This window comes from Jatropha curcas, chromosome 5 (assembly GCF_041381405.1).
Source record: "Jatropha curcas cultivar XTBG-Jc1 chromosome 5, XTBG_Jcur_1.0, whole genome shotgun sequence".
NCBI classification, from domain to species: domain Eukaryota; kingdom Viridiplantae; phylum Streptophyta; class Magnoliopsida; order Malpighiales; family Euphorbiaceae; genus Jatropha; species Jatropha curcas.
In genome coordinates this window covers 11407436-11419803 of record NC_143155.1, presented here as the reverse complement: position 1 = coordinate 11419803, position 12368 = coordinate 11407436, and the positions used below count along the sequence as shown (strand labels likewise).

The window sequence follows — 12368 nt, the reverse complement described above, 5'->3', positions numbered from 1 at the left end:
TGGGGAACATTTTGTAAAGAATATTCATTTTCATATATTAGAGGGCCAAAAACCATTTTCTTTACATATTTCTGAGTGATATTACAGTATTTGTGCTTTATTGCTGATAATTACATTGCTCGTTGATCCTAGAAGCAAAAACAATAAGGCAGCATTTTCTGCAGTTGTTTGGCAAGTAGTGGCGTGCACCACTAATGTTGTAGTGATAGCCAGCTGTCAAGCTGTCCTTTTATTTTCTTCCTTCAAAAGCCCATAAAAGTTGTTCACGTTACAAAAGCTTTTTTTCTGTTTTCCGTACGAAGCTCTTCACTCAAAAACTTCCCCAATTTTCCCATTTCTTCCACATTTTCATAGATCGATCCTTGGCACCTGCATTTGAAGCATTGTTCCACAGTTTTAGCCATGAGGATTGGTATTCATTGTCACCATTCAAACTCAACAAGCTGACTTACTACCGGATCATTTGGGTTCAACTCGGATTGTTGCAATGGTTGATCAACCACTTTGATCCTTCGGACAACTTATTTCTACATAACGACTTTAAGATCTATCTATTATTTGAAGAACTCAGCATCATTTCTAGGAGAATATCCGTGATTGAGGAAATTCCTGCGGTGCCCCGGCTAGACAGAGACCCTGTGTAACGCCCCATTTTTTTTTCCTGTGTTTTAATAGTAGTTTACCAGTCTATGAATAGTACCACCGGTCTGGAAGTTGGTATTATTTTTGGTCCGAAAAATTACTATTTATGTTTTATATTTTATTTAACATTTTTGGAGCATGTATGCATGGTTTTTATGGGTAGAAAGTAAGTAAGGAATATTTTTGGAGAATTTAGATACTTAGTGAATAGTGAATTATGGTGTTATATTAAGTAAGGAAATTTGAGCAATTATTTTTTTTTATGGAGGAAAATTGAGGAATTATTTTTATGGAATAAATTAGAGACTTTTGTGGAGATAAATAATATTTTGAAGGAATTTAATTGGAGAATATTTGGAGAGAAGACCAAAATACCCTCCAATTGGAGAAAAGACCAAAATACCCCCTTAGTTGCTTTAATAAAGCAACTATCAATTATTGAGCACCAACTTTTGCCTTCTTCTTCTCCATACACGTTTCCTTCTTCTCCTTCTTCTTCTTCTTCTTCTTCTTCTTCTTCATTTTCTTCAATTCCTACTTAGTAAACACCCATCCAACTTGATTTAAGGTATAAATCTTAGAGAGTGAAGCTAGAGAAGTAATCTTTGGTGACTAATTTCAAGGAATTTGGTGATTTTCCTACTTGGGTCAAGTAAGTGATTTTATGATAAGTGAATTATTTTTGGATTTAGAGTTGTCTTTTAGCATATACATGCTTAATCATGCTCCAATTACTTCTTTTCTTTGTTTTCTTTGTTTGATTTTGAGTTTCTTCCATGTAGAGGGTGGAGAGCCTTCTAATAAGGATAAAGGCAAGACCAAAGCTTGAGAAGCTTTGATTAAAGCTTGTTAAAGCTTGTTTTGAAGGTTAGTGTTCATAAACACACTTACCTTACTCAAAATTTGATTTTGTGCCTTTATGCTATTATGTGTATATTTTGAGATTTTGTATGAAATGATTGATTTGTTGAATTTTGGTTGCCATTACATGCTCTTGGATGATGTTTGATGAGTATTTATGTTGTGGTAGACATTTCTACCTTGTATCTTTGTGGTTCATGTTCCTTTCATGGCTAAAGTAAACTGAATTTGGGAAAAACGTGATTTTGAGTGAGATTTAGGACCATATTTCGGTCCTTTCTAGTTTCCATTTGTGTCTGAGTCCTTCATAAAAGTTGTAGGTCTATCTCTTAGCTTTCCCACCCATCCTCTTGTGTCCAATTTGGAGATATATAACTCAACTTATGGCTGAAACACCCAAACTGACTCTGTTTGTGTCGGGCCACATGCATCACTGAATTTAGTGCCCATTTTGACCGCTATAATGACAAGATTAGGTTCTGAGTTCTTCATAAAAGTTGTTTCCCTGTGTCTTGAGAATTCTCTCGTTTGGGATTGGATTAATTTGAGTGTGGGGTTTAGTAGGAATTCAAGAAACAATGGACTTGGTTTTGCTGAATCAGGTCTGGTCTGTCAGTCTGTGTTCCTAGCTTTGTTTTGTTATCTTCCATATTGATCTGGGCTGTGATCCCTTCATAATATTTGTAGGCTTTTGTCTTAGCTTTCTAACGACTCTAATTTCATTTAATTTGGAGACCCATAGCTCCGGTTATGTTTTAAAAACACAGCAAAGGTCCATGTTATTTTTATGCTGGAAATTTTCTATGTTAAGTCATTTTGTTTAAGTATCAGAATTTTTATGAATTACTTAAGTTTAAATTAAGTTTTTATTATGAGAAGACTAAAGAAAATGAATTTTATGAGAAATGTTTTTGGGCTCTAATATACTTGGCGTGGATTTGATGCATGATTTGATTTTATTATGTATGATGAGCATGCTCGGCTTTTGATGCCATTATGATAAGAAGCTATGATCATATGCTAGGCACGTGGGTGTCTTATGTTAGGGCGGACGCGCCCTATATGTTATGAAAAGGTTGGCGACCTAAGGCCATTATGAATAAGCTATGAAAACTTATCTGCTTCTTTTTCTCCTAAGTGTATGTGAGCCCTTATACAATATTTTTAAGGAAGTGAAATAAATGAGATCACATTATGTTAATAACTCTTAATTTACCACAACTTATTTATGATATCAAATGAATTTCTAAAGCATGATGTGTTGGTGTGCATATGTACTGCATGAATTTAATGATTTTATGTATATAAATGATTGTTTTTAAGTATGTTGTCATCACAACATTGGTTTGTTGTGTTTTATGAGCACCACTGAGTTTTATACTCAGCGCGTTGATTTTATCACGCGTAAGTTGGAGATTGTGCTTGCTGCTTAAAGACCTGAAGAGTAGCATCAGAGTTGAAGAGATCTTTTGGTAGTTGATTAGTATTTTATGTAACTAAAAATTATGGCATGTATGAGTATTACATTTTTGGAGACTGTATTATTTCATTTATAACTTAAGCATGTTATTGTAAATTATTTTGGTGTATATATATTGGGAGATAAACTTGGACTTATTTAATGGTTAGAACATTAGAAGTTGATATATTTAAATGAATGTATTGAAGTGATGAATATTATAATGTTATTGAGGAACTATGGAGTTATGAAATTATAGAAGTGCTATTGTGTTGTTATTGGAGTTTGATGGGGTTTGGAGTTTGAATTTGGGAGTGCTTTGTATTCATATGTTTGGCAACTTCTATTTTTAGGGGAAACTCTTGCAGTTTTTCTGTAAGATTCTCCCAAATCATTTTCAAAACAGAATACTAAGTCACTTCTAATTCATAATATGATTGTTTGATTTATATGTAGGTTAGGACGGTGCCTCCGGCACCGAATGTGGCATCCACCGTCGGGTCTTTCGGGATCGGGCGGTGGGTGTTACATTTAGTGGTATCAGAGCATAGGTTTAGGCGGTTCTCGGACTATATGCATATATAGGCATTTATCTATTTTGAAGTGAGAGTATGAGTAATTTAAGTTAAATACATGCCATATTGATTTAGTTTGGAACTTCTCTCTGATGCGAACCTTTTGGTGATGTCTCAACATCTGTCAGATGAGGAGGTGGATAGTTATGTCCCTCCTATTGGTGGTATTCCTGTTGGTGATGCTGCTAGTGGTGCTGTGGGTTCTGATGCAGAGCACGCCTCGAGGGTGGGGCAAGCTGCTGCAGGTCCTGCTGGGCCTAATCAGGATACATTTGTTCAGCAGTTAGTTGCTGCTTTGAGGCAGGCAGCAGGAGCTGTTCCCCAGGCTCCAGTTGCTCCAGCCCCTTTCCAGTTCGTCCCCCTATTGAGAAACTGAGGAAATATGGAGCTGTTGAGTTTATGGGTAGAAAGGATGATGTGGCTTCTGCAGCAGAGTATTGGCTCCAGTCTGTGGAGAGGATATTGGAGCAGATGCAGTGCTCACCTGTAGACAGTTTGGTTTGTGCCACTTCCTTATTGAGAGAGGAAGCTTACCAGTGGTGGGATACTGTATCACGGACAGTTAGTGCTGAGCAGAGGACTTGGGACTTCTTTCTTTCTGAGTTCAGACAGAAATATATTGGGGAGCTTTACATTGACCAACGTAAAGCAGAGTTTTTAGCATTAAAACAGGGCAGAATGTCTGTGGCTGAATATGAGAGAGAGTTCATCCGATTGAGCAGGTATGCTACGGAGATGATTCCTACTGAGTCTGATAGATGCAAGCGCTTCAGGAAAGGCTTGCATGATGAATATCGCATGCATTTGGTTGCTCATCCTCATACATCATTGTCTTCCCTAGTGAAGGCAGCTTTAGAGCTTGAGGAAGTGAGGAATGAGCAACAGGTTAGGAGGGAACGGAGTCAGCAGGGTCAACAAAAGAGGGTTCAGGGCATGGTATCTGGACAGACTTCTGGGGCTCAGTCTAGTAGTAAGAGGCACAGGGGTCCATCACAGACCTGGTCTAGACCTATTCAGAGACATGGACAGGGTACTCATGGCAGAGTAGCTCCACAGACCACATCTGTTGCTAGTGGTGGAGGTGCTACATGGATTGATATTCTGCCATGTCCTCAGTGTGGAAAGAAGCATCCCGGGGTTTGTAGGAGATTTTCTGGGGCATGCTTTCGATGTGGGTCTACAGAGCATTTGCTTCGAGACTGCCCTATGACTTTGGCTAGTGCAGCTCCTCAGGTAGGGAGGTCAGCTCCTTATGTTTTGAGAGGCAGGGGCAGAGGCCATGGTGATACAGGAGGTACTGGGAGTCAGAGGCCAGTTTCAGAGACAGTGGAAAAACTTGAGTCCAGAGCACCTGCCAGAGCGTATGCTATTCGGACTAGGGAGGAGCAGGATGCCCCAGACGTTATTATTGGTACATTCTCTCTCTTTGATATTTCTGTATATGCTTTGATTGATCCTGGCTCTACTCATTCATATTTAGGCATACATGTGGGTAGATTGGGTAATATGCATGCTGATATGTTAGAGCATAGTATTGAGGTTACTAATCCCTTAGGTCATAGTGTCGTAGTTAATCGGGTGTATAGAGATTGTCCATTGGTAATCTATGGCCATGTGTTCCTGGGAGATCTAATAGAGTTGCCTTTCCGGGAGTTTGATGTGATCTTGGGTATGGATTGGTTATCTAGACATGGAGTTATGATTGATTGTAGACTTAAGAGGATTACACTCCAGACTTCATCTGGTGAGGAGATTGTAGTTGTGGGTGAGAGGTCGGATTACCTCTCTAATGTTATTTCTGCTTCTACTGCTAGAAGATTGATCCAGCATGGTTGTGAGGCCTACTTAGCCTATGTACTTGCTCCAGAGTCAGAATCTCCTAGTGTCCATGATATACCCACAGTATGTGATTTTCCGGATGTGTTTCCAGAGGAGTTGCCTGGTTTACCTCCTGAGAGAGAGGTTGAATTTGGTATTGAGGTTATGCCTGGTACTGCACCGATATCCATTGCTCCATATCGGATGGCGCCTGCTGAGTTGAAAGAGTTGAAGATACAGATTCAGGAATTGCTTCATAAGGGGTTTATTCGTCCTAGTGTATCTCCGTGGGGTGCTCCAGTATTGTTTGTAAAGAAGAAGGATGGATCATTTAGATTGTGTATTGATTACAGACAACTTAACAAAGTTACGGTGAAGAATCGGTATCCATTGCCTCAGATAGATGATTTGTTTGATCAGTTGAGAGGAGCTAGTGTATTCTCGAAGATAGATCTGAGATCAGGTTATCATCAGCTAAGGGTGAAGGCATCAGATGTACCTAAGACTGCTTTCAGGACACGCTACGGTCACTATGAGTTCTTGGTAATGCCGTTTGGTTTGACTAACGCTCCTACAGTGTTCATGGATTTGATGAACCGGATCTTTCATCCTTATTTAGATCAGTTTGTGGTTGTGTTCATTGATGACATCTTGGTATATTCTCAGACTAGAGAGGATCATGATCACCATTTGAGAATTGTACTTCAGATATTGAGAGAGAGACAGTTGTATGCTAAGCTGAGTAAGTGTGAATTCTGTTTGTCTGAGATTGCTTTCTTGGGTCACATTATTTCTGTTGAGGGTATTAGAGTTGATCCGAAGAAGATAGAGGCAGTGCTTGAATGTAAGCCACCTAAGAATGTGACAGAGATTCGGAGTTTCTTAGGATTGGCTGGTTATTATAGAAGATTTGTCAAGGGATTTTCTCTCATTGCGGCTCCTTTGACTAGGCTTCTTCAAAAAGATGTCAGATTCGAGTGGAATGATAAATGTCAGAATAGTTTTGCGAAGCTTAAGATGATGCTTACTGAGGCTCCAGTGTTGACACAGCCAGTTTCGGGTAAACTGTATGATGTGTATAGTGATGCTTCACATAATGGATTGGGTTGTTTGCTTATGCAGGAGGGCAAGGTAGTTGCTTATGCTTCTAGACAGCTTAAACCACACGAGAAGAACTACCCTACGCATGATTTGGAGTTAGCAGCTATAGTCTTCGCTTTGAAGATTTGGAGGCATTACTTGTATGGTGAGAAATGTCATCTGTATACGGATCATAAGAGTCTCAAGTATCTGCTTACTCAAAAGGAGCTTAATCTGAGACAGCGCAGATGGTTAGAGCTACTTAAGGACTATGACTTCACCATTGATTACCATCCGGGTAAAGCTAATGTGGTAGTAGATGCACTTAGTAGGAAGTCCTTGGTTGCTTTACGTGCTATGAATACGCGATTATCTGTAGCTAGTAATGGTGCACTCGTGGCAGAGCTTATGATTAGACCTAGTCTACTTCAGCAGATTCGAGATGCACAGAAGGATGATGAGACAATTGCCTTATGGAAAGACCTAGTCAGAGATGGAAGGAAAAAGAGATTTATGATTAAAGATGACGACTGCTTGTACTTTGGGGATCGGATTTGTGTGCCTAAAATTTCAGAGCTGAGGAAGAGTATCTTAAAGGAAGCTCATAGTAGTCCCTATGCTATGCATCCTGGCAGTAATAAGATGTATCAGGATTTGAAATCACAGTATTGGTGGCCGGCGATGAAGAGGGATATCACAGATTATGTGTCGAGGTGTTTGACGTGCCAGCAAGTGAAAGCAGAGCATCAGTTTCCTTCTGGTTTGTTACACCCTACTTCTATTCCAGAGTGGAAATGGGATAAGGTTACTATGGATTTTGTGACTGGATTGCCTTTAACTCCTAAAAAGAAAGATGCTGTATGGGTAATAGTTGACAGATTAACTAAGTCAGCACACTTTCTTCCTGTTAGGACCGACTTCACCATGGAGCAATATGCAGAGCTGTATATAGATGAGATAGTGAGATTACATGGGGTTCCTTCTTCCATCATTTCAGATAGAGATCCGAGATTTACTTCTAGATTTTGGAAGAAGCTACATGAGGCCCTGGGTACTAAGCTGAATTTCAGCACAGCTTTTCATCCTTAGACAGATGGTCAGTCAGAGTGGGTTATTCAGATTTTGGAGGATATGTTAAGAGCTTGTGCTATTGAGTTTAAGGGCAGTTGGGAGAAGTACATTCGACTTGTAGAATTTGCCTACAATAACAGTTATCAGTCGAGTATTCAGATGGCCCCTTTTGATGCACTATATGGTAGGAGATGTAGGACTCCACTGTGTTGGTCAGAATTGAGTGAGGGCAAGATGGTAGGTCCGAATTTGATTCGGGATACAGAGGAAAAGGTCAGAATTATCAGAGATAGATTGAAAGCAGCTTCAGATTGTTAGAAATCTTATGCGGATTTGAAGAGGAAGGATATAGAGTATACAGTGGGAGATAAGGTTTTCCTTAAGGTATCTCCGTGAAAAAAGATATTGCGATTTGGAAGAAAGGGTAAGTTTAGTCCTAGGTTCATTGGTCCATATGAGATCATTGAGCGTGTGGGTCCATTAGCCTATAGACTAGCTTTACCACCAGACCTGGATAGGATACATAATGTTTTCCACGTATCTATGTTGAGGAGGTATCGGTCCGACCCATCACATGTAATATCAGTGGAATCTGTGACTATAGAGCGAGATTTAACTTATGAGGAAGAGCCAGTGAGGATACTTGCTAGGGAAATTAAGGAACTAAGGAACAAGAGAATTCCATTGGTAAAGGTTCTTTGGAGAAACCATAAGACCGAAGAAGCTACCTGAGAAAGTGAAGAGATTATGAGACAACAACATCCTCAGTTGTTTAATTCAGGTGAATTTCGAGGACGAAATTCTTTAAGGGGGGGAGAACTGTAACGCCCCATTTCTATGAATAGTACCACCGGTCCGAAAGTTGGTATTATTTTTGGTCCGAAAAATTACTATTTATGTTTTATATTTTATTTAACATTTTTGGAGCATGTATGCATGGTTTTTATGGGTAGAAAGTAAGTAAGGAATATTTTTGGAGAATTTAGATACTTAGTGAATAGTGAATTATGGTGTTATATTAAGTAAGGAAATTTGAGCAATTATTTTTTTTTTATGGAGGAAAATTGAGGAATTATTTTTATGGAATAAATTAGAGACTTTTGTGGAGATAAATAATATTTTGAAGGAATTTAATTGGAGAATATTTGGAGAGAAGACCAAAATACCCTCCAATTTGGAGAAAAGACCAAAATACCCCCTTAGTTGCTTTAATAAAGCAACTATCAATTATTGAGCACCAACTTTTGCCTTCTTCTTCTCCATACACGTTTCCTTCTTCTCCTTCTTCTTCGTCTTCTTCTTCTTCTTCATTTTCTTCAATTCCTACTTAGTAAACACCCATCCAACTTGATTTAAGGCATAAATCTTAGAGAGTGAAGCTAGAGAAGTAATCTTTGGTGACTAATTTCAAGGAATTTGGTGATTTTTCTACTTGGTTCAAGTAAGTGATTTTATGATAAGTGAATTATTTTTGGATTTAGAGTTGTCTTTTAGCATATACATGCTTAATCATGCTCCAATTACTTCTTTTCTTTGTTTTCTTTGTTTGATTTTGAGTTTCTTCCATGTAGAGGGTGGAGAGCCTTCTAATAAGGATAAAGGTAAGACCAAAGCTTGAGAAGCTTTGATTAAAGCTTGTTAAAGCTTGTTTTGAAGGTTAGTGTTCATAAACACACTTACCTTACTCAAATTTTGATTTTGTGCCTTTATGCTATTATGTGTATATTTTGAGATTTTGTATGAAATGATTGATTTGTTGAATTTTGGTTGCCATTATATGCTCTTGGATGATGTTTGATGAGTATTTATGTTGTGGTAGACATTTCTACCTTGTATCTTTGTGGTTCATGTTCCTTTCATGGCTAAAGTAAACTGAATTTGGGAAAAACGTGATTTTGAGTGAGATTTAGGACCATTTTTCAGTCCTTTCTATTTTCCATTTGTGTCGGAGTCCTTCATACAAGTTGTAGGTCTATCTCTTAGCTTTCCAACCCATCCTCTTGTGTCCAATTTGGAGATATATAACTCAACTTATGGCTGAAACACCCAAACTGACTCTGTTTGTGTCGGGCCACATGCATCACTGAATTTAGTGCCCATTTTGACCACTATAATGACAAGATTAGGTTCTGAGTTCTTCATAAAAGTTGTTTCCCTGTGTCTTGAGAATTCTCTTGTTCTGGATTGGTTTAATTTGAGTGTGGGGTTTAGTAGGAATTCAAGAAACAATGGACTTGGTTCTGCTGAATCAGGTCTGGTCTGTCAGTCTGTGTTCCTAGCTTTGTTTTGTTATCTTCCATATTGATCTGGGCTGTGATCCCTTCATAACATTTGTAGGATTTTGTCTTAGCTGTCTAACGACTCTAATTTCATTTAATTTGGAGACCCATAGCTCTGGTTATGTTTTAAAAACACAGCAAAGGTCCATGTTATTTTTATGCTGGAAATTTTCTATGTTAAGTCATTTTGTTTAAGTATGAGAATTTTTATGAATTACTTAAGTTTAAATTAAGTTTTTATTATGAGAAGACTAAAGAAAATGAATTTTATGAGAAATGTTTTTGGGCTCTAATATACTTGGTGTGGATTTGATGCATGATTTGATTTTATTATGTATGATGAGCATGCTCGGCATTTGATGCCATTATGATAAGAAGCTATGATCATATGCTAGGCACGTGGGTATCTTATGTTAGGGCGGATGCGCTCTATATGTTATGAAAAGGTTGGCGACCTAAGGCCATTATGAATAAGCTATGAAAACTTATCTGCTTCTTTTTCTCCTAAGTGTATGTGAGCCCTTATACAATATTTTTAAGGAAGTGAAATAAATGAGATCACATTATGTTAATAACTCTTAATTTACCATAACTTATTTATGATATCAAATGAATTTCTAAAGCATGATGTGTTGGTGTGCATATGTACTGCATGTTCAAATTTAATGATTTTATGTATATAAATGATTGTTTTTAAGTATGTTGTCATCACAACATTGGTTTGTTGTGTTTTATGAGCACCACTGAGTTTTATACTCAGCGCGTTGATTTTATCATGCGCAGGTTGGAGATTGTGCTTGCTGCTTAAAGACCTGAAGAGTAGCATCAGAGTTGAAGAGATCTTTTGGTAGTTGATTAGTATTTTATGTAACTAAAAATTATGGCATGTATGAGTATTACATTTTTGGAGACTGTATTATTTCATTTATAACTTAAGCATGTTATTGTAAATTATTTTGGTGTATATATATTGGGAGATAAACTTGGACTTATTTAATGGTTAGAACATTAGAAGTTGATATATTTAAATGAATGTATTGAAGTGATGAATATTATAATGTTATTGAGGAACTATGGAGTTATGAAATTATAGAAGTGCTATTGTGTTGTTATTGGAGTTTGATGGGGTTTGGAGTTTGAATTTGGGAGTGCTTTGTATTCATATGTTTGGCAACTTCTATTTTTAGGGGAAACTCTTGTAGTTTTTCTGTAGGATTCTCCCAAATCATTTTCAAAACAGAATACTATTACTTGCTAAACTTGTGAATACTAAGTCACTTTTAATTCATAATATGATTGTTTGATTTATATGTAGGTTAGGACAGTGCCTCCGGCACCGAATGTGGCATCCACCGTCGGGTCTTTCAGGATCGGGCGGCGGGTGTTACACCCTGCTTCGTTGACTATACGTGCCTTTGGTTTCTCGGCTTATGAGATATTGTCTTATGACTTTAGAGCTGATGTCATATCCCTGCGACCGCTTGTAGAACGTACAATGAGTATGAACCGCACTAGCCCATTTTGGCCTTCTCTTGTCTGCTTCTGCCTTCTTAATCAGTACTTACTACTCAATGGCATTGATTGCTATGGTAGCCTTAGGCTGGTGCCCATAGTTAACAGATGGCTAGGCGATGCACTCCTTTTCCACTTATTTTGGTAGAGACATTTACTTGCCTGAGAGAGCATGCTCGGGACTCTAGCTCGATGCTCGGTTCGTTGGGGAGTCCGCTTCTACTGCAGGTAAATGCATTTTCACTTTCTTTCTCTTTTATGCTCTAACTTTTGCTTTAGCTGCCCTTGCAGGTTTTAGACTTAACAAGATTTTCTCCTTTTTTTATTATTACTTATTATCAATATTTTTTTTTGGTGCTCTAACTTTTGCTTAAGCCGCCCTTGTGGATTTTCAACTTAACGAGCTATTGTCTTTTCTTTTTTTGTCTTTATTATGTATTTGTTGCCTTTTTTTTTATTACATTTGCAGTTGTGGGCTTTTGAGAAGCTACAGATGATGGCTCCACCACCGGACCATTTGATTTTCGATTATAGACCATAAGTCTATGTCCAGTGTCAATGCCGATTGATTTACAAGACTGTGGAAGACTGGACTGCTATTTTTTAGGATCTTACCTCTATAGGAGTCAAATGGACTTGCCTTTGATGGTACATAGAGCGAGTCACAATTTCCTCTTACATACTCTGTGTGCCCCTGTGTGGATTATCCATGGCACTTGCTCATTATCCCAACCGCATAGCTAGGCAGTACGATTGTCATCAGCCCATCTCTGATTACACGCGATTCAAGGGTGGCCTTCTTACACAGCGATTTCCATCTCGCTTTATTTCGACCTGGCCTAATCGCACGACTATGCCCATTACTTATGTGGCCGATACCTCTTCCTTAGACTTGTACCGCACTTGGCTACAGGCTTATTCCAAAATTGGTGCTGATTCAGAGTCGGCTATTCTGTTAACATCTAGATTTCTGTTAGTACCTGGCATGTAGATGCTTTTATCCTGATTCTTAATGAAATGTACTAAACAATGTGCAATTTATATAATGTATGCACTTATTATGAATGAAAT

At 38.1% G+C, this 12368-nt stretch overlaps 1 protein-coding gene across 1 annotated transcript; it reads left to right on the top strand.

The window, feature by feature from the left end:
- The first annotated feature begins 4116 nt into the window (after window positions 1-4116).
- Window positions 4117-11838, top strand: LOC149496221 (uncharacterized). The gene is made up of 4 exons (XM_089721298.1): window positions 4117-5660; window positions 6306-6415; window positions 6740-6921; window positions 11767-11838. Exons 1-4 carry the CDS (start codon window positions 4216-4218, stop codon window positions 11836-11838), a joined length of 1809 nt encoding a protein of 602 aa, XP_089577424.1. The 5' UTR covers window positions 4117-4215.
- Window positions 11839-12368: the final 530 nt, after the last annotated feature.